Source organism: Carcharhinus amblyrhynchos, chromosome 2 (genome assembly GCF_965287045.1).
Source record: "Carcharhinus amblyrhynchos chromosome 2, sCarAmb.v2.hapA, whole genome shotgun sequence".
Lineage (NCBI taxonomy): Eukaryota > Metazoa > Chordata > Chondrichthyes > Carcharhiniformes > Carcharhinidae > Carcharhinus > Carcharhinus amblyrhynchos.
The window spans coordinates 138,514,112-138,535,465 of record NC_137325.1 but is presented as its reverse complement, the minus strand read 5'-3'; the positions used below and the strand labels follow the sequence as shown (position 1 = coordinate 138,535,465).

Here is a 21,354-nt window from a genome sequence, read left to right as displayed (position 1 = left end):
AGCAATCACAGAATCATATAATCATAGAAAGAGGCCCCTTGCCCATCGAGTTTGTGCCGATGTATTAAAAACACCTGAACTCCCACCTAATCTCACTTACCAGCACTTGGCCCATTGCTCTGAATGTTACGATATGCCAAGTGCTCATCCAGGTACTTTTTAAAGAATGTGAGGCAACCTGTCTCTACCACCCTCCCAGGCAGCCCATTCCAGCCTGTCACCACCTTCTGGATAAAAAAACTTTTCCTCACATTCCCCCTAAACCTCCTACCTCTCACCTATGTCCCCTCATGACTGACCCCTCAACTAAGGTGAACAGCTGCTCCTTATCCCCTCTGTCCATGCCCCTCATAACCTTGTACACCTCGATCAGGTCGCCCCTCGGTCTTCTCTGCTCCAACAAAAACAACCCAAGTCTATCCAACCTCTCTTCATAATTGAAATGCTCCATCCTGGGCAACATCCTGGTGAACCTCCTCTGTACCCCCTGCACTGCGATCACATCCTTCCAAAAATGTGGCAAACAGAACCAGCTATGGCCTCACCAAAGTTCTCTCCAACTCCGACATGACTTCCCTGCTTTTGTAATCCATGACTGATAAAGGCAAGTGCTTTTTTCACCTTCCTGCTAACATGCCCTTCTATCTTCAGAGGTCTGTGGACAAACACACCAAGGTCCTTTTGTTCCATGGAACTCCCTAGTGTCCTGCCACTCATTGAATATTTCCTTGTCAAATTACTCCTTCTAAAGTGTGTCACCTCACACTTTTCAGGGTTAAATTCCATCTGCCACTTATCTGCCCATTTGACCATTCTGTCTGTATCCTCTTGTAGCCCAAGACACTCCATCTCACTGTTAACCACCCAGCCAATCTTTGTGTCATCCACAAACTTACTAATCCTACCCAACCCCTCCTCCCCATCGCCCCCCTGAATAGTCATCAGTGTCATTTATATAAATGATGAATAATAGGAGGTACTGGCTTCCAGTCACTAAAGTAGCTTTTTGTCATCACCCTCTGTCTCCTACAACTGAGCCAATTTCGAGTCCACTTTATCAAATTACCCTGTATCCCACGTGAATTTACCTTCTTTATAAGTCTGTGAGCTAGAGGCAAGATTTTCTGGTTCTCCCCACTGGCGAGATCTCTCTGTACTGTCGAAGGTGACTCCTCCTGCCTTTGACAAGATCCTTTATTAAAAGCTTGTCAAAGTCCCATAAATGCAGCCCATTCTCCAACCAGTATTCAGTTTGAATAGAGATGAGAGTGATGGTTCAGCTGGTGCAGGGGTGGGAGTGGGGTGTTAGCTGGGAAGGTGTTAACTGTTCTTCATTAGCGATTAGAGGTTCATTAATAGAAATACTCACCAATTGGGATCTTTACCTAAACAAATAATGTTCCAATTAAAGTAGGATACCATTAGAATGCTATTCAAATAAATAAGGGTCCATTCATTACCAAAAAAAACTCTCAAAAAAATATACAACCAGATGTCTTGGCTTTGAAAAAATCTTTGGAGTTCTCCTGTCAATTCCACTGTCTGTAAGCCCTTTCTGGTTTTGGTACCCTTTGTTAGATAGATGGAGATTTCTCTTAAGAGATATTTCAAGCTGGCAGGGAGCCGCTCTTTCCCTCTCTAAGTGTTAAGGGTGGCAGCTCTTCAGTTGAACAATAGGCAGTTGAGTTCCTCTTTATAACTCTGATGATCTATCAATTTTCCTACACCAGGATTGGTCTGATGTTGTGAACAGCAGCAAATTCAAATTTGACAGGTTCCCGATGGCTCAGTGTCTTCTTTAAACAGATAGGTTGTCAAAATTCACAAGCCTGCAAAGCCTGTTACCAAGGCAATCCTGATGCTATGTTCTTGTGACAAATGTTGCAATCTGCGTACACTCTGTATCTGCATTTTCAACATCCAAGCACTGACACAAAACCAGCTTTTAAAGGGACCACACTTCACAAACACAACTTCACAACAGGATAGAGAGGTGTTTCTGTGGCCAGAGACTTGAATCCAGGATGGTGAGTTGCCAGAGTCAAGGATATCACTAAACAGCTGCAGAGCATCCTGAAGGAGGGAGGTGGGGGTGGAGTAGTGGGGTTGGTGGTGATGTGAACAGCCAGCAGTCATGGTCTACATCAGTACCAATGATATAGGTAGAAAGATGGGATGTGATTCTGCAATCTGAACTTAGGAAGCTAGGGGACCCAGGTTCAATTCTGGCCTTGATCATTTTCTTTGTGCAATCTGTACGTTCTCCCTGTGTCTGAGTGGGTTTCCTCCAGGTGCTCCGGTTTCTTCCCACAGTCAAAAGATTTGTGGGTTAGGTGGTTGGCTATGCTAAAATTGAGCCTGGTGTCAGTGGGATTAGCAGGGCAAATGTGTGGGGTTACGGGAATAGGGCCTGGGTAGGATTGTGGTCAGTACAGACTCAATGGGCTGAATGGCTTCCTTCCGCAAAGATTTTAGATAGAAGATTAGCAAGTTGGATCTCCATAATCACCTCTGGATTATTCCAAATGCCCAATGAGCATAAAAATAGGAAGATAAGTCAGGTGAACATATGGCTGAAAAGATGGTGCAGGAGGGAGTCTTCAGATGCTTTGGGTGTTGAGACCAGCTTTGGGGGAAATGAAAGCTGCAGAGGCCGGACTGGTTGCACCTGAACAGAGCCAGAACACACTTCTTTGAGAGTCATTTTGCTAGTACTGTTGGCGAAGGTTTATCTTAACTCAGAAGGTGTATGGAAAGTAGAGAGAATTAACAAGGGGTACAGAATGCTTGGGGAGTTAGCCAGCACTAGATCAGTAAATAATAGGTTAAACAGTGGTGTCAGAATAAAGGAGACAGTAACAGAGTCTAAATCGGGGTTACTGTGTAGGTATGTGAATGTATGGAGTGTGGTAACTAAGCTTGGTGGAAATACAACATTGTGGCAATAATAGAGAGCCGGGGAGGATATTCCAGCCTTCCCGCAGCGGGCTTTCCAACTGCAGAGACGGCTCATAATTGGCTGCCAAGGGGATCTTCCAATGCCACCGATGCCTATGGCTCTTTGAGAGCCTCGCTTGTCCTGCTGCCAGGGAACCCATTGTGGTGGTGGTGGTGGTGGTGGTGGGTGGGGAGGGTCACCTTTGACCGTACCGAGTGATCTCACCAGCAGGAAGAGCCAGAAAATCTTGCCCCTGGCTCAGAGAGGGGCAGGTCTGGGTGTTAAATATCTCTGAATTCAAGGTGTTGAGAAAAGATAGGTTCGGAAGAAAAGTGGGAGGGGTGGCAGTATTGATGAAAGAGAACATTGCAGTGACAGAGAAAAGGGATATCCCAGTGGGGTCAAGGACATTTGGCTAGAACTCAGGAATGAAGACAGTGTAATTATATTGCTCAGTATCACCATCAACTTGGGAGAAGTATGCAGAGGAACAAATTTGCAAAGAAATTGCCAAAAGGTGCAAAAGTTCCAGAGTACTATTATAGCTGACTATAATTATCCAAATATAGTTTGAGATAATATTAGTGTAAAGGGCAAAGAGGGGAAAGAATGCTTTGAGTATGTTCAGGAAAAATCCTCTTCAGCAATATGTTTCCAGTCCAATTAGGAATGAGACACTGCTCGATTTGCTTCTTGGAAATGAGGTGGGCCAAGCAAGTCAAATGTCAATAGGAGAACATTTAGAGAAGTGTGACCATTGTATTGTATGAGGACAGTTAGAGAGGGAAGGTTAATGGGAGGAAATCCAACTTCAATAGAGTAAGAATAGATTTGGGCTGAATAAATTGGAGGAAAAACAGTCAGATAAAGAAGAAAAGGTGTGCTTATGACTGATGCTAGGTAGGATGTGGATGTTTTGGAGAGGGTACAGAAGAGGTTTACCAGGATGTTGCCTGGTCAGGAGAGTGTTATCTATGAGGAGAGGTTGGATAAACTTTGTTTGGCCTCACTGGGTACCAGAGGTTGAGGGATGACCTGATAGAGGTTCACAAGATTATGAGTGGCGTGGACAGAGTGGATAGTTAGATGCTATTTTCTAGGGTAGAAAAGTCAAGTAACGGGGACATAGGTTTAAGGTATGTGGGGAAAAGTAGAGGAGATGTGCGAGGCAAGTTTTTTTACACAGAGGGTGGTGAATGACTAGAATGCATTGCCTGGGGAGGTGATGGGAGCAGGTACGAGAGTGGCATTTAAGGGGAATCAAATGAATAAGAACATAAGAACATAAGAAATAGGAGCAGGAGTAGGCCATCTAGCCCTTTGAGCCTGCCCCGCCATTCAATAAGATCATGGCTGATCTGTCGTGGCTCAGTTCCACTTTCCCGCTTTCTCCCCATAACCCTTAATTCCCCTGTCTATCAAAAACCTATCTACCCATGACTTAAATTTATTTAGCGAGGTAGCCTCCACCACTTCAACGGGCAGAGAATTCCAGAGATTCACCACCCTTTGAGTGAAGAAGTTCCTCCTCAACTCCGATCTAAAGTATCTTATCTTGAGGCTGTGCCCTCTAGTCCTGCTATCTTTTCTAAACAGGAAGAATCTCTCTACCTCTACCCTATCCATCCCTTTCATCATCTTACACGTCTCTATAAGATCCCGCCTCATCCTTCTAAACTCCAACGAATACAGACCCAGTCTATTTAGTCTCTCTTCATAGTCCAACCCCCTCATCTCCGGTATCAGCCTAGTGAACCTCCTCTGCACTCCCTCCAAGGCCAATATATCCTTGCACAAGTGCGGCGACCAAAACTGCACACAGTACTCCAGTTGCGGCCTCACCAGTGCCCTGTACAGTTGCAGCAAGACCTCCCTGCTTTTATATTCTATCCCCCTCGCTATAAAGGCCAACATTCCATTCGCCTTCTTGATCACCTGCTGCACCTGCAGACTGGGCTTTTGCAATTCATGCACAAGGACCCCCAGGTCCCTCTGCACCGTAGCATGCTGCAGCTTTTCACCTTTTAAATAGTAATCCCTCCTACTATTATTCCTGCCAAAGTGGATAACCTCACACTTGCTAACATTATACTCCATCTGCCTATGAATGCATGCGTAAGATGGGAATGGAAGGATACGGGCTGCATAAGTGCATACAGTTTTAGTTTAGACAGGCATCATGATCGGCGCAGACTTGAAGGGCCGAAGGGCCTAACATAAGAACATAAGAAATAGGAGCAGGAGTAGGCCATCTAGCCCTTCAAGCCTGCCCCACCATTCAATAAGATCATGGCTGATCTGTCGTGGCTCAGTTCCACCTTCCTGCCCTCTCCCCATAACCCTTAATCCCCTCGCTTATCAAAAACCCATCAACCCGCGTCTTAAAAATATTTAGCGAGGCAGCCTCCACCACTTCAACGGGCAGAGAATTCCAGAGATTCACCACCCTTTGAGTGAAGAAGTTCCTCCTCAACTCCGTTCTAAACCGCCCCCCCCTTTATCTTGAGGCTGTGCCCCCTAGTCCTACTGTCTTTTTTGAGCGGGAAGAGTCTCTCCACCTCTATCCTATCCATCCCATTCATCATCTTATACGTCTCAATGAGATCTCCCCTCATTCTTCTAAACTCTAACGAGTACAAGCCTAGTTTATTCAGCCTCTCCTCATAGCTCAACCCCCTCAACTCCGGTATCAGCCTAGTAAACCTCCTCTGCACTCCCTCCAAGGCCAAAATATCTTTGCGCAGGTGCGGCGCCCAAAACTGCACACAGTACTCCAGCTGCAGGCTCACCAATGCCCTATACAGCTGCAGCAAGACCTCCCTACTTTTATATTCAATCCCCCTCGCTATGAAGGCCAGCATCCCATTCGCCTTCCTGACCACCTGCTGCACCTGCAAGCTGGGTTTTTGCGACTCATGCACAAGGCCTGTTCCTGTGTTGTACTGTTCTTCGTAGAAAATGCAATTAAGAGCCAGATTGATTACGGAAGGTTCAAAGGGGAGATGAAAAAGCAAATAAGGAAACAAAGAGGGAATATGAAAAGAGACTGGCAGCTAACATAGAGAGAATCCAAAAAGAGTGGTAAAATGACGATCAGAGGCAATTAGGGACCAAAATACATCAAGGCTAAGGGTATAAATAAATACTTTGCATTTGTCTTTACCAGGCTATGATAAAAGACAAGATAATTCTTGATGGATTTAAAATTGAAAAGAAGGAGGCGTTGTCTAGGGTATCTGTTTTTAAAGTTGATAAAGCAGTGGGGCAGGATGACTGCATCCAAGGATACTAAGGGAAGTGAGTGTGGAAGTTGCAGAAGCAGTGGGCGTAATTTTCAGTTTCTGCAGAGCCAGGACTATCCCAAGAGGACTGGAGAACTGTAAACATTGCACCATTCAAAGAAAGGTTAAGCCCCACAACTACAGGCCAGTCCGTTTAACTTCGATGGTGGGAGAAACATCTAGAAACAAAATTGAAGAGTCATCTAGACAAATGTGGGTTAATTATGGAGAGCTAGCATGGCTTTCTAAAAGGAAAATCATGTTTGATAAACATGTCGGAGGTTTGAGAGGAGATAACTGAGGGTTGGTGTGGGTAACACTATTGATGTACTATACAAAGGCATGTGACATAGCGCTACATAACAAAGGCGTCAGCAAAGTTCTAGCTAATGGAAGTGAAGAGTCAGTGACAACACGGATAGAGAAATAAAAACAGAAAATGCTGGGGAAATGCAGCCGGTCTGGCAGCATTTATACAGAAAGAAAATAGAGTTAATATTTCAGGTGTGTATGACTCTTCTTCAGAGCTAATGAGAGGGAGAAATGTGACGGATTTCATGTTGTTTAAGGGAGGTGGAGCAGTGTAGGTGGTCAATGATGGAAAAGAGCTTGCACAGACTGCAAGAAAAATGAGTAGAGCACAAGGCAAGGGAAGTATTAGTGGCAGTGTAAGGCCTATAGAGTATGCTGATAGTGGCATAAAGATAGCAGAATGTGTCATTGAGAGGGAATGTGAGACAGTGTGTGCTGTGTATGTGAGAGAGTGTGTGTTGTGTAAGTGACCATACTCTGTACGAGAGAGTGTGCTGTGTATGTGAGAGAGTCTGTGCTGTATATGTGAGAGTGTGTGTGCAGTGTGTTTGAGAGAATATGTGCTGTGTGTGTGAGAGAGGGTGTGCTGTGGGTATGAGAGTGGGTGTGCTGTGTGCGTGAGTGACTGTGTACTGTGTGTGTGAGACAGTGTGTACAGTGTAGGTGAGAGAGTATGTGCTGTGTACGTGAGAGTGTATGCTGTGTGTGTGGGAGAAAGTATGTGCTGTGTATGTGAGAGAGTGTGTGTTGTGTGTGTGGGAGTGTGCGCTGTGTATGTGAGAGAGATGTGCTCTGTGTGTGTGTGCAGTGTATGTGAGATAGTGTGCCGTGTGTGTGAGACAGTGTAATTGTACTCTGTGCGAGAGTGCTGGGTGAGTGTGTTCAATGTGCTGTGTGGTCTGGGTGAGTCTACTCTATGTGCTGTGTGTTCTGGGTGAGCATGCTCTATGTGTTGTATGTATTCTGGGTGAGTGTGCTCTATGTGCTGTATGTGTGGTCTGGGTCAGTGTGCACTATGTGTTGTGTGTACTGTATGTATTCTGGGTGAGTGTGCGCTATGAGCTGTGTGTTCTGGGTCAGTGTGCTATCTTTATGCTGTGTGTGTTCTGGGTGAGTGTGCTCTATGTGTTGTGTGTATTCTGGGTGAGTGTGCTCTATGTGTTGTATGTTCTGGGTGAGTATGCTCTATGTGTTGTATGTTCTGGGTGAGTATGCTCTATGTGCTGTGTATTCTGGGTGAGTGTACTCTTTGTATTCCAGGTGTGTGTGCTTCATGTCTATGGGTATTCTATGTGTTTCTGCTCTATGTGCTGTGTGTTGTGGGTGAGTGTACTGTATGTGCTGTGTGTGTTCTGGATGAGTGTGCACTATGAGCTGTGTGTTCTGGGTGAGTGTACTCTATGTGCTTGTGTTGTGGGTGAGTATGCTCTATATGCTGTATGTATATATGTATGTACGTGCACTGTACATGCTGTGGATACTCTGTGTGTTGTACACTCTATGCTGTGTCTGGTGTGTCCTCAGGTGAGCTGCTCCAGGTGTCCACCTGCTGGCTCCTCCCCCACACCCTCTCCCTCTCTTCAATTGGTCTGTTCCCTTGGGCCCCGCCCACCCACATCCGTTTCCGCCACACCGGAGGTGACATCACGTTGTCAACATGCAAAATGGCGGCGCATCATCGGCAGAACACCGCGGCGCGGAGGAAAGTGCAGGTAAGGCCCGGGGCCCAGGCCGGCTTGGTGGACCCCCCGCCCGGCTCCCTGCTCCAGATCCCCTCCTGCAGCCTCCACCCTCCTCACTCCGCCCGGCCGGCCCAGGCCCTGCCTCCCGCGGCCTCTCCCGCTCTCTGCAGCCTCTTCAAATCCAGCGCCTGTAGCCGCTGCCTGAAGCAGGGGGAGGCCAGACTGGACTGCAGTTTATATCTTAGTTCAATAAACCGGTCCATTTAAATAAATACATCTGCACCGTTAATTCCCCTGTAGTCTCTCTCTATGGAACCTGCTGTCTACTTGTTTCAGCTCAACCATCATCTGCTAAGTGTTTGCCCCAGTCAATTCATTTCTACAGTCTGAAACAGCAGAGGTGCAGTTGTCTCCTTGTGATTTGTGCAGCATGAATTATCCTTGCGCGTTTTATCAGCAGGATTTACCCAGTGTTGTGGATGAATTGATGTAGGGAGAGGAGCATAGGCACTGTGGCGAGGGCCAAGTGACCTGTTTCTGTATTGCTGAAGTCTGTGCACTTGCTGTGTGTGTGAGGGATGCTTGTCATATGCTGCCTCCAATTGCTTGCCTCAGTAATCCCCACCAGCAATTTGTTATTCCTCTTTGGTGTTCTGAGAAGGTGGGAGCGTGGTAACTTGCTGACTCAGAAATCAAATTGCCACCTCCTGCACTGTAAAAATTGTGATTCTGTGGAAAGTATCCATCAGAACACAACTTCAGTTGTATACTTTCAGGATAAGCGACCATGCTATGCAGTTTTCACATGCCCAATGTTATGCTCCACTGCTATCCAAATAACATCTTCCATTTGACGTACTTTGAAAACGTGTTTCCAAACATCTAACACCCACTCAGGAAAAACAGAAAGTGGAGTGTATTGTCACAAGTATTGGCTAAAGCAGAGACTGTTTAAGAGAAGTTTGTACAAATCTTTGAAGATGAGTAAGATGCACAGAACTGGGGACGGGATAGTATACTGATGGAGTTTAAGTTGCTATCTTAGAGTGAGTACAGACTTCAGGGGTTGTAGGGCCTTCTGTGTTAGTACCTATACAGCCACAAGGTAGAAAGTTTTGTAAAGTCTGCAATGGATGACTGGTCTGTGGCTAACCATGTTAAGCCTGGTGTTGGGATTAACAGATGGTTTACTTTTCTATACATTTAACCAAAGATGCAAAAGTAATAATTCTTGCACTGAGTTTTAGACTACATGCAATCCTCTGGGTTCCAGTGATGCTCACAAATCCTTAAAACTCTTGTCAAGAGATTTGTGAATTTATCTATAACCACAAAGTTTTGTTTTTTGTTAGAATCCCACAAGTTCTTTCGCTAGTCATTGCTCCAGATTCGGAGGATATTTACCGAGTGCAAGATCAAGGAAATCGCACACCTTTAGAAATCGCTAGTTTGCCCTCAGTTGACTGTTCTTCTGGACAATTCTGGGCACGACACTTTAAGGGGATGAGAAAGATTTACAAGGATGTTACCAAGGACGTGAATTACATGAAGTGATTGAAGAAGCTGATAAAACCAGAAACTGTTGGAAATACTCAGCAGCTCTGGAGTCCTCTGTAGGAAGAGTTACGGAATTGTTATAAGAACATAAGAAATAGGAGCAGGAGTAGGCCATCTAGCCCTTCGAGCCTGCCCCGCCATTCAATAAGATCATGGCTGATCTGTTGTGGCTCAGTTCCACTTTCCCGCCCTCTCCCCATAACCCTTAATCCCCTCTCTTATCAAGAACCCATCAACCCGCTTCTTAAAAATATTTAGCGAGGCAGCCTCCACCACTTCAACGGGCAGAGAATTCCAGAGATTCACCACCCTTTGAGTGAAGAAGTTCCTCCTCAACTCCGTTCTAAACCGCCTCCCCTTTATCTTGAGGCTGTGCCCCCTAGTCCTACTGTCTTTTTTGAGCAGGAAGAGTCTCTCCACCTCTATCCTATCCATCCCATTCATCATCTTATACGTCTCAATGAGATCTCCCCTCATTCTTCTAAACTCTAACGAGTACAAGCCTAGTTTATTCAGCCTCTCCTCATAGCTCAATCCCCTCAACTCCGGTATCAGCCTAGTAAACCTCCTCTGCACTCCCTCCAGGGCCAAAATATCCTTGCGCAGGTGCGGCGCCCAAAACTGCACACAGTACTCCAGCTGCGGCCTCACCAATGCCCTATACAGCTGCAGCAAGACCTCCCTACTTTTATATTCAATCCCCCTCGCTATGAAGGCCAGCATCCCATTCGCCTTCCTGACCACCTGCTGCACCTGCAAGCTGGGTTTTTGCGACTCATGCACAAGGACCCCGAGGTCCCTCTGCACCGTCGCCTGCTGCAGTTTTTCGCCACGTAAGTAATAGTCCTTCCTACCATTCTTCCTACCAAAGTGGACCACCTCACACTTGCCAACATTAAATTCCATTTGCCATTTCCTGGCCCAGACGCAGAAGGAGGCCATTCAGCCAATCATGTCTGTATTGGCTCTTCAAATGAGCATTTGACTAAATACATTCTCCTGCCTTTTTCCCTGCGCGTTGTTTCTATTCAGATAAACAGCTAATGTCTTCTGGAATGCTTCGGTTGAACCTACCTGACCAGGAGAGGCAATGGCTGAGTGGTATTATCACTAGAATACTAACCCAGTAACTCAGCTAATGTTCTGGGGACCCGGATTTGAATCCCGCCACGGCAGATGGTGGAATTTGATTTCAATATAAAAAAAATCTGGAATTAAGAATCTACTGATGACCATTGTCGGTAAAACCCACCAGGCTTGTAGTCAGTGCATTCCAGACCTGAGCCATTCGTTGCGTGAACAAGTTTTTTCTCACTTGTATTTGCTTTTTTGCACGTCACTATTTAAATTTCTGCCCTTGCGTTCTTGATCCTTTTACGAGCCGGAACAATTGTCTGTCCAGCCTACTCGTGATTGTGAATGTTTCTATTAAATATCCTCTTAGCCTTCCTCTCTCCAAGGAGAACAGTCCAAACTTCTCTTATCTATGTAACTGCAGTTGCTTGTCCGTCAAGTTGATGTTTGATGCCGTTGATTCTTACAAACTGCTGAAGGGTATTCAACTTGAAACGTTAACTCTCGCTTCACAAAGATTGCCAGACCTGCTAAATCTTGCCAATATTTTGTTTTTAATGCAGATTTCCAGCAACTGCAGTATTTTACCTTTTAATTAACCTGTGATTATTTGCAGAGCAGAGGCAGTTAATAAAGCTACTCAAGATTATAAAGGGTTTTGATCGAACAAGTGGAACCTCTTTCCTCAGGTAGATGGATGGGCAACTATAAGCAGAGAGTTAAAATAACTAACAAAAGAGGGGAAATGGGAAAATATATTTCATGTATGGCTGTAAAAATCTGAAAGCCACTGTTTGATAGGACAATGGAATCAGATTCCATAGCTACTTTTGAAAGGCGATCAGATGTGCCTAATTTTCAGAAGAATGACTGATTTGTGGAACTAAAGTAGACAGTTTTGGGCATGATGAGCCAAATGACCACCACCTGTGCTGTAGGATTCTATGCTCTGTCTCCACTGCATTTTTCATACAAACTATTGTCATTATATACTTGTTTGTGGCACAGTGCTTTCTTAGTTCTGTTCTTTATGTTTTAATATGTCAAGATACTGTTGTAATGTGTCAAAGTACTATCACAATTGAAATTCCTCAAGTCTGAAATAGTTTGTGGTAGCAATCGCTTCATCAACTGTCAGTGACAAATGCTGTATATCACTGCAGTACCCTAGATCCTGTGACATTGTATCACCTTGTGTTGTCAGTGTGCTGATTGCTCTAGCCAGAATGCAGCACTCCTAATCCAGCACACTATCAAGCTTGCAGCTTAAGAATGTGTTAACTGCGTCTTTGCAGTATCTGCCTGAACTTGGAGGCTGCAACTTTATCCAAAAATAAAATTGCCGTCTTCATATTAATTTCACACTGACCATTTCAACACTTTGCTCCTCAAGAAAGCTAACGTTTGATACAAGGTGAACGGAGACTAATTTAAAAATGCTCAGGGCACAGAGGTGCACCTTGGAAAGATTTGACACAATACTGAAGATTAGACAACTGGAAGAACAATTTAATCAGTATGCCCCAAGAATTTGAGGTGTATTAGTACTTTTTGTCTTTCTGAGGTGAAGTATTGACTTTCCTTATTTAATTGTTAACGGTCAGACTTTGAATGTAAAGCTAGGCTAGTTAGATAGATGTGGTACCTTTTTGGAAAATGTGATTAATTGTGATTCAGTGGTTAGTTCTGTTGCAGAATGGAAATTGAGGTTATGTAGATTCGTTTGTTTGATCATGAATTTGGGTCCAAAATGAGCAATTGGATGCATGGCAAGGTGGTTAGCACTGCTGCCTCACAGCGTCAGGGACCCAGGTTTGATTCCCGGCTTGGGTCACTGTCTACACAGAGTCTGCATGTTCTCCCTCTGTTGGCATGGGTTTCCTCCAGATGCTCCGGTTTCCTCCCACAGTCATAAGATGTGCTGGTTAGGTGCATTGGCCATGCTAAATTCTCCCTCAGTATACCCGAACAGGCGCCGGAGTGTGGCGACTAAAGGATTTTCACAGTAACTTCATTGCGGTATTAATGTGAGCCTACTTATGACACTAATAAATAAACTAAAAAGCTGTTGTTTTAAGCAGCAAGAGTAATGTAAATCAGCAATACGGTGTAATGTGTCTAAAAGGGATGGTTACACGTGATGTAGCTTTTTATTTTGCAGGGTCTGAAGCTGTGAAAATTTATAGGGGGAAATGATATATACTTGATTTATTATTGTCACATGTACTGGTATGCAGTGAAAAGTATTGTTTCTTGTGTGCTATACAGACAAAGCATACCATTTCCTCGATTACATAGGGGAGAAGGAAAGGAAAGGGCGCAGATTATAGTGTTACATCATAGTTAGGGTGTAGAGAAAGATCAGTTTAATATGAGGTAGGTCCATTCAAAAGTCTACAGAAATTTGAACGTATCTGCAACATTTGTCAGGACGTAATCCCTACCGAGTGCAACTGGAATTTCAAGCCGAGCAAACAAAAAGCATTTGGGATGAAATGAGCTGAAAATGTAATTGTAAGAAAAGACAGGGTAAGGCTTGTACTCGTTAGAGTTTAGAAGAATGAGGGGAGATCTCATTGAGACATATAAGATGATGAATGGGATGGATAGGATAGAGGCGGAGAGACTCTTCCTGCTCAAAAAAGACAGTAGGACTAGGGGGCACAGCCTCAAGATAAAGGGGAGGCGGTTTAGAACGGAGTTGAGGAGGAACTTCTTCACTCAAAGGGCGGTGAACCTCTGGAATTCTCTGCCCGTTGAAGTGGTGGAGGCTGCCTCGCTAAATATTTTTAAGAAGCGGGTTGATGGGTTCTTGATAAGAGAGGGGATTAAGGGTTATGGGGAGAGGGCAGGAAAGTGGAACTGAGCCACGACAGATCAGCCATGATCTTATTGAATGGCGGGGCAGGCTCGAAGGGCTAGATGGCCTACTCCTGCTCCTATTTCTTATGTTCTTATGTTCTTAAGGTTGACAGTTGTGATTCTTTTCTGCTGTTCGCATTTGATATTTTTCCCCTCCTTTTAAATTATTTGCAACACTTCATTGAAAAGTTATTGATTGGGACATTGTGCCTAATGTTTCAGTTTTGATGCACAAACATGTTTTATTTGCTTGGTCCTAAATAGTTCTAAAATACTGCACTCAAAATAGTGGTAGTGTGGGCCCCAAGGTTTAGCTACAGGAAGACTGGGCATCAGGCAGATGGTTTGACAACAAAAAATACAGTGGAGTTTGCACATTCTCCCTGTGTCTGCGTGGGTTTCCTCCGGGTGCTAGAGTTTCCTCCCACACTCCAAAGATGTGAGTTAGATTAATTGGTCATGTTAAATTGCCTCTTAGCGTTGGGGACTAGCAGGGTAAATACATGGGGTTACTGAGAAAGGACCTGGGTGAGATTGTTGTCAGTGCAGATTCAATGGACTGAATGGCCTCCATCTGCACTGTAGGGATTCTGTGAGTCAGTGGATAGGTCAAGTGAGGTGGTGGAATGGTAGAGATGAGTGTTAGTAGCAAATGTCCGGAAGCGGAGCCTCACTGATTTGGCCAAAAGGCGACATTTGGATAGAAAGATTAAGGATGAATGGTTGGCAGAAACTACAGGTGGTTGCCTAGGGAGAGAAGCCATTGCTGGAGATGGCTTAGCTGTGGTGGGGAAGTTCAGAATGGCAGTATGCAAGGGCAATTCAATGGATGTGGACAATGGAGGAAAAGTGTTGGATAAAGTTCATGATCAGCTGTATCAAAAATTGTGAAGAAATGAAGCTGAGAATTGATGCATCATCGCACTCGTTTGTGACTTTGGTTAGGGCAATTTTGGTCCATTGTGATGGGGTGGGGAGGGTGTGATAGTGAGTTGCTTAATTGGAGGCATTCACCCTGGGGTGGGCATGGAACTGGAAGGGACCAACGTGTTTGAAGACCTCGGAGAGTAAAGAGGTAAATCCATATGAGGGAGTGGTTAGTGAGAACAGGAGTTAAAAATAAAACAGGGGCAGATGTCAATTTTGACTGGGAGATAATGCCTGAAGAGACAACTGTTGGCAGTCATTCCAAAAGTAAGGGGCCAAAGGAAATGTAGGTGATAGGGAGGTGTTAGTGAGAATGGGCTTCAGGGAATAGGAGGTGGGTTTCCTGAAGGGAATATGTACAAGAGATTGAACCCCATTGTTCAGATTTGCTTATGCCCCTGTCTTCTCTGCCTCAAACCCACATCTTAATCTCACTTTTTCCTCATAAAATCTCACCTTGACCATCAGACTAACTGCCTGCTCTCTTGACCTTTTCCTATTAAACTGATGGCTCAGATGCCAGCAAACATTGTAAATTATTTCCTCTCCTCAAGTACTATCAACTTCCCTTTCATAACCAATATTTGTCTTAAGGAAGCTGTCCTAGACCTTTACTGCCCATTTAAGTTCTTTAACACGTCATCCCTCAAATCTGCGTCTCACTTTTTCTTTTCAATTTTGTGGGTGTCCTGCACCAAGTGCTTTGGCCTTTTGCTTTGCTTTCAGTTTTCAAAGATAGCATGATTTTGAATCAAAAGTGCCACCACTATATTGGTTATTTTCTTTGTAAAAATGTGACTTCCGTAATGTGGGAAGAAATGGAACATTGTAAATGCCATGTTGATCTGTACGTTATCCAAATTTTGCTGTGTGTGATCAAATAGTCCTTTGTAATCTATAAGTAGCTCACTACCAAGGTACTTAAACTTGCAGTAGCTCCATCATCAATGACAATAGTGGGTCTGTCTAATCTTGATTTTGCAAACGATGCACATTATCACAATGAAGCAATGATGTTTGGTCTTGGACGGCTTGAGATAAATTGAGCTAATGTGTAATATCACAGTGGCTCTCAGCATTTGGGATAAACATGCAACCTATAGCCATTTGCTGCAGACAACCATTTAAAACCAATATTTGAAAGAGTCCTACAAAATTGAGACACATATTCAGGGTGGATAGTCAGAGGTTTTTTCCCAGAGTGAAGTGTCAATTACAAAGGGCACAGGTTCAAGGTAAGAGGGGGAAAGTTTAAGGAAGATATACAGGGGAAGTTTTTCACTCAGACTGGTGGATGCCTGGAACGTGCTGCCAGAGGATGTGGTGAAAGCAGGCATGTTAGCAACAGTTAAGAGACATCTGGAATCGATATAGAGGAGTACAGACTGAGTAAGGGCAGAAGGTTTTTTTAGTTTAGTTAGGGCATTATGATCAGCATGGGCTTGGAGGGACAAAGGGTCTGTTCCTATGCTGTACTTTTCTTTGTTCTTAATTCTTTTGAGTGTGCAGGCAAGACGGAGCAAAGATTATGCCCAATTAAACATTGGAATGTCCAGAATTTTACTCTGACATTAAAAGGCTAAACTGGTCTATTAGATAATGAAAAGTTTACATGTAGTCAAACAGTTTACCTGGCAGTTGTTCAGACTTCATGATCTTTGAAGTTTGAAGCAGTGTGCTTCACAAAAGGTTTGAAATGTAACTGCAACAGATTGATGTCAGAATAGCGCAAGGCTATCTTTATGAAGTCTCGGCAATTCTGATCAGTCAATTCACACTGATTTTTAAGAATGTGTTTATAGAATCCCTACAGTGCCGAAACAGGCCATCAAGTCTGCACCAATTCTCCGACACAATATCTCACCTAGGTCCTCTCCCTCACCCTATTCCTGTAACCCCACACACTTACCATGGCCAGTCCACTGAACCTGCACATCTTTGGACTGTGGGAGCACACCAGAGCACCCGAAGGAAACCCACACAAACATGGGGAGAGTGTACAAACTCCGCACAGTCACCCAAGACCAGAATTGAACCAGGGTCCCTGGCACTGAGAGGCAGCAGTGCTAACTACTGTGCTGCCCTTTTTTCATGTCAAGTGAGCATTGTAACAAAGCCAGCATTTGTTGCTTTTCCCTAATTATCCTCAAGAAAATAGAGCGAGCTGCCCCCTTGAACCAGTCCATATAGCTAGGGACATCTGCAATGCTGTTAAGAAGGGAAGTTCCCTGCAGTGTATTTGTAGATGATATAAATTGTTGCTATTGTGCATTGGTGGTGGAGAGAATCAATGTTTAAGATGGTCGATGCCAATCTAGCGGGCTGCTTTATCCTGGATGGTATCAAACTTCTTGACTGTTGTTGAAGCTGTGCTCGTCCAGGTAAATAGATATTATGCCATCATACTCCTGACTTGTGCCTTATAGATAGTGGGCAGGCTTTGGGGAGTTCACTAAATTGTTACACTACAGGCCCTTTGGTCCCTGTCAGCTCTCTGAAAGAACAATTCGCTGAAGGCCTTTGCTCAATCCTCTTCCTGTAACATTGCACATTCTTCCTTTTTGGATAATCCAATTGCCTCTTGAATGTCTCAATTGAACCTCCAACAGACCTGCAAGCAGTGCATTCCAGATCTTAATCATGATAAAGTGCCTCCTCATTTGCTTCTTTTGCCTCAGAGTTCTGAGTTTCTGATCTGCTCTTGTAACTTCAATATTTATGTGGCTGGTTCAGTTCATTTTCTGATCAATGGTTATACCCCCAGGATATGATTCGTGGGGGATTGTCAAGGTTAGATTCTCTAACTTGTGTGCGGGGAATGTAATTTGCCACTTATTAGCCCAAGCTTGAACATTGTCCAGGACTTGCTACACATGGACTTAGACTGCTTCAATATCTGAGGAGATGTGAATGTAATGTGCAAAGTCATGGATGTTACAAGTGTCCTGGATGACCGTATGTCCAGGAAGTGCTTCAGCTGCAGAAACTTGAGCTCTGGATTTTAGAGCACGAGCGCCAGCTGGAATCACTGTGGCACATCTGTGAGGCTGAGACAACATGTTCGGAGAGATGGTCACAGCTTAAGGGCCTAGAGGCTGAAAGGGAATGAGTGACCACCAAGCAGTCCAAGAGAACTAGGCAGGTAGTGCAAGAGGCCTCCGGAGTTGCACTCCGAAATTTATTTTCTGTTTTGGCAACTTGCATGAGTGCTCGTTCCTCAGAGAAGTGCAGTCAGAGCCAGGTTTGTGGCACCACAAGCGTCTTAACTGTACAGGAGGGGAGGAAGAAGGGGGGATCAACAGTGAAAGGGGATCCATTAGTTATGGGAACAGTCAGTTGGGGCATTTCTTTGGCCGTAGATGTGACTGTAGGATGTATGTTGCTTTCCTGGAGCCAGAGTCAAGGATGTTGCAGGACAGTTTTCTGTGTGAAGGCAAACAGCCAGAGGTTTTGTTCTGCATTGGTACCAATGACATCAGTAGGAAAGGGGACAGGGTCTTTTAGTCAGAATTCAGGGACATGAGTAAAAAAGTAACAAGCAAATGCACTAAGCTCCAGATCACTCCCAGTGCCACGTTCAAGTGATCACAAGATGTTTCTGTCTTCACGGAGGAGGACGTGAATAATTTGCCGGGTGTTAGCGATGGAAAGGTGGTAGGAATGGAGGGTCTTAATGACATTACTGTTACTAGAGAGGTGGTGCTCGACAGACTGGAGGGGCTGATTGTGGACAAGTCCCCAGGACCGGATGGAATGCATCCGAGGGTTCTGAAAGAAATGGCGGAGGTTATAGTGGATGCCTTGGTGGTTATTTTCCAGACGTCGCTGGATTCCGGGGAAGTGCCGGAAGATTGGAAAACGGCTAATGTTACGCCGTTGTTTAAGAACGGTGCCAGGCAAAAGGCGGGGAATTATAGGCCGGTTAGTTTAACGTCTGTGGTAGGTAAAATGTTAGAATCCGTCATTAAGGAGGAAATTGCGAGGCATCTTGAAGGGAATTGCTTGATAGGGCGGACGCAACACGGTTTCATTAAAGGGAAGTCATGTCTGACAAATTTACTGTAGTTCTGTGAGGATGTGTCTAGGGCAGTGGATAGAGGAGAGCCGGTGGATGTGGTCTTTCTGGATTTTCAGAAGGCGTTTGACAAGGTACCTCACAAGAGGTTATTGCAGAAGGTCAGGGGACATGGAGTTGGGGGTAGGGTGTTAGCGTGGATAGAGGATTGGTTGTCAAATAGGAGGCAGAGAGTGGGGGTCAATGGGTGCTATTCGGATTGGCGGTTGGTGACTAGTGGGGTGCCCCAGGGGTCGGTGCTGGGGCCTCAGCTATTTACCATCTATATAGATGATCTGGAGGAGGGAACCGAGTGCAGGGTGTCGAAATTTGCTGATGACACCAAGATTGGGGGAAAGGCAAATTGTGCGGAGGGTGTGGAGAGTCTGCAGAAGGATCTAGATAGGCTGGGCGAATGGGCCAGGAAATGGCAAATGGAATTTAATGTTGGCAAGTGTGAGGTGGTCCACTTTGGTAGGAAGAATGGTAGGAAGGACTATTACTTACGTGGCGAAAAACTGCAGCAGGCGACGGTACAGAGGGACCTCGGGGTCCTTGTGCATGAGTCGCAAAAACCCAGCTTGCAGGTGGTCAGGAAGGCGAATGGGATGCTGGCCTTCATAGTGAGGGGGATTGAATATAAAAGTAGGGAGGTCTTGCTGCAGCTGTATAGGGCATTGGTGAGGCCGCAGCTGGAGTACTGTGTGCAGTTTTGGGCACCGCACCTGCGCAAGGATATTTTGGCCCTGGAGGGAGTGCAGAGGAGGTTTACTAGGCTGATACCGGAGTTGAGGGGATTGAGCTATGAGGAGAGGCTGAATAAACTAGGCTTGTACTCGTTAGAGTTTAGAAGAATGAGGGGAGATCTCATTGAGACGTATAAGATGATGAATGCGATGGATAGGATAGAGGTGGAGAGACTCTTCCCGCTCAAAAAAGACAGTAGGACTAGGGGGCATAGCCTCAAGATAAAGGGGAGGCGGTTTAGAACGGAGTTGAGGAGGAACTTCTTCACTCAAAGGGTGGTGAATCTCTGGAATTCTCTGCCTGTTGAAGTGGTGGAGGCTGCCTCGCTCAATATTTTTAAGACGCGGGTTGATGGGTTTTTGATAGGAGAGGGGATTAAGGGTTATGGGGAGAGGGCGGGAAAGTGGAACTGAGCCACAACAGATCAGCCATGATCTTATTGAATGGCGGGGCAGGCTCGAAGGGCTAGATGGCCTACTCCTGCTCCTATTTCTTATGTTCTTATGTTCTTAAGATAGTGGGATGAGGCAAATGAATGTGTTGCTGGAAAGATGGTGCAGGAGGGAGGATTTAGATTCCTGGGATACTGGGACTGGTCCTGGGGAAGATGGCACCTGTTCAAGCTGGACAGATTGCACCAGAACAGAGCTGGGACTGGGTTCCTTATGGGGCATTTTGCTAGTGCTATTAGGGGGGCTTTAAATTAACTCGGCAAAAGGCAAACCAGAATGCACAAAGTACTGGGAGGGACAGATATAACTAGTATGGAGAATAGTAAGTTAATAGGTGAAGCCGGAATAAGCAATAATGTCTAAATCAGTATTTCTGTGTATGTCTCCTCCTCTTCGGTGATCACTCATTAACTGGCCATGGGTTCTGTGGGTCTTTGCTTGGCTGATGAGCCCTATCCAGAGCTGCATCAGTCTTGACTGTTCCCCTAACTAATGGATCCCCTTTCACTATTGATTTTCCCTTTTTCTTCCTCCCCTTCAGTACAGTGCCAAGCACACTTGGCAAGTCTTTCTGGGAGGTGGGCTCGGTCCTTGAAATCTAGATTGCTGAGATTCCTTTCTCAGGCTCCTTTTTTGGGCCGCCTCTTGCCATCGGATGTGCTCAAGGAATTGTGTCACTTCACTCAGGAAGTTCCTCCAAGTTGGAATCTTCTGATAAAGGGTCTCCTAGGCATTAATGTCTATGTTGCATTTCTTGAGGTAAGCGTTTAGGGTGTCTTAGAAGCTCTTCCTTTGTCCTGCTCTTGTTTGGGAGCCAAAGAATCATAGAATAGAATCCTGACAGTATAGAAGGAGGCCATTCGGCCCATCGAGCCTGCAGGACTCCTCAGCAAATGGTCAGCACAGTGGAATTGGTTTTGGATGATCATGGCCTTGGTGCTGGTGCCTTGATTCCTTCAAAGACGCTAATGTGAGTATGCCTGTCCTCTCAACTGATGCGAAGAATCTGTCTCAAGGCAGTGTGGTTGATACCTCCACAAGGCCTTGAGGTGACATTTGTGAGTTATGTATGAGAGGTGGGAGTACACAAGGATCTTGTCATCAGTACAAATTTCACGGTCATTACAGTGGGCATCCGAAGGCAGTGCTTGCAGATTGGATGTTGGATCTCTGCATTGATGTCAATGAGAGTTGGCTCCCCAAGCAGGGAAACCTTCCATATTTGGGAGGGGGTCTCCATTGAATTTGATGGAGGGAGCGATGATCCTGCCCTGGAGTGGGCTGGTAAAGGAATTGAGTCTTCTAGTGATTGAGGCCGAGACCGATTCTTCAATATGCTCCCACAAAGATGCCCAGCGTGGCTTGGAGATACTCTTCTGAGTGTGTGGAGTTGGCAATGCTATCCATGTACTGAAGTTCCGTGAGTGATGTCGGTGTCATTTTCTTCTTGGATTCAAACCGATTGAGG

At 45.2% G+C, this 21,354-nt stretch overlaps 1 protein-coding gene across 2 annotated transcripts in view; it reads left to right on the top strand.

Moving 5' to 3' along the window:
• The first annotated feature begins 8,161 nt into the window (after positions 1-8,161).
• Positions 8,162-21,354, top strand: part of wdr48a (WD repeat domain 48a) — a 139,976-nt gene continuing 126,783 nt past the window's right edge. The window contains exon 1 of one of the 2 annotated variants that reach the window (XM_080213307.1): positions 8,162-8,243. In XM_080213307.1, the coding sequence (XP_080069433.1) occupies positions 8,196-8,243 (48 nt within the window). In that variant the 5' untranslated portion in view covers positions 8,162-8,195. Of the gene's footprint in view, positions 8,244-11,468; positions 11,534-21,354 lie in introns of those variants that run through there. The other variant, XM_080213308.1, reaches the window with a different exon arrangement.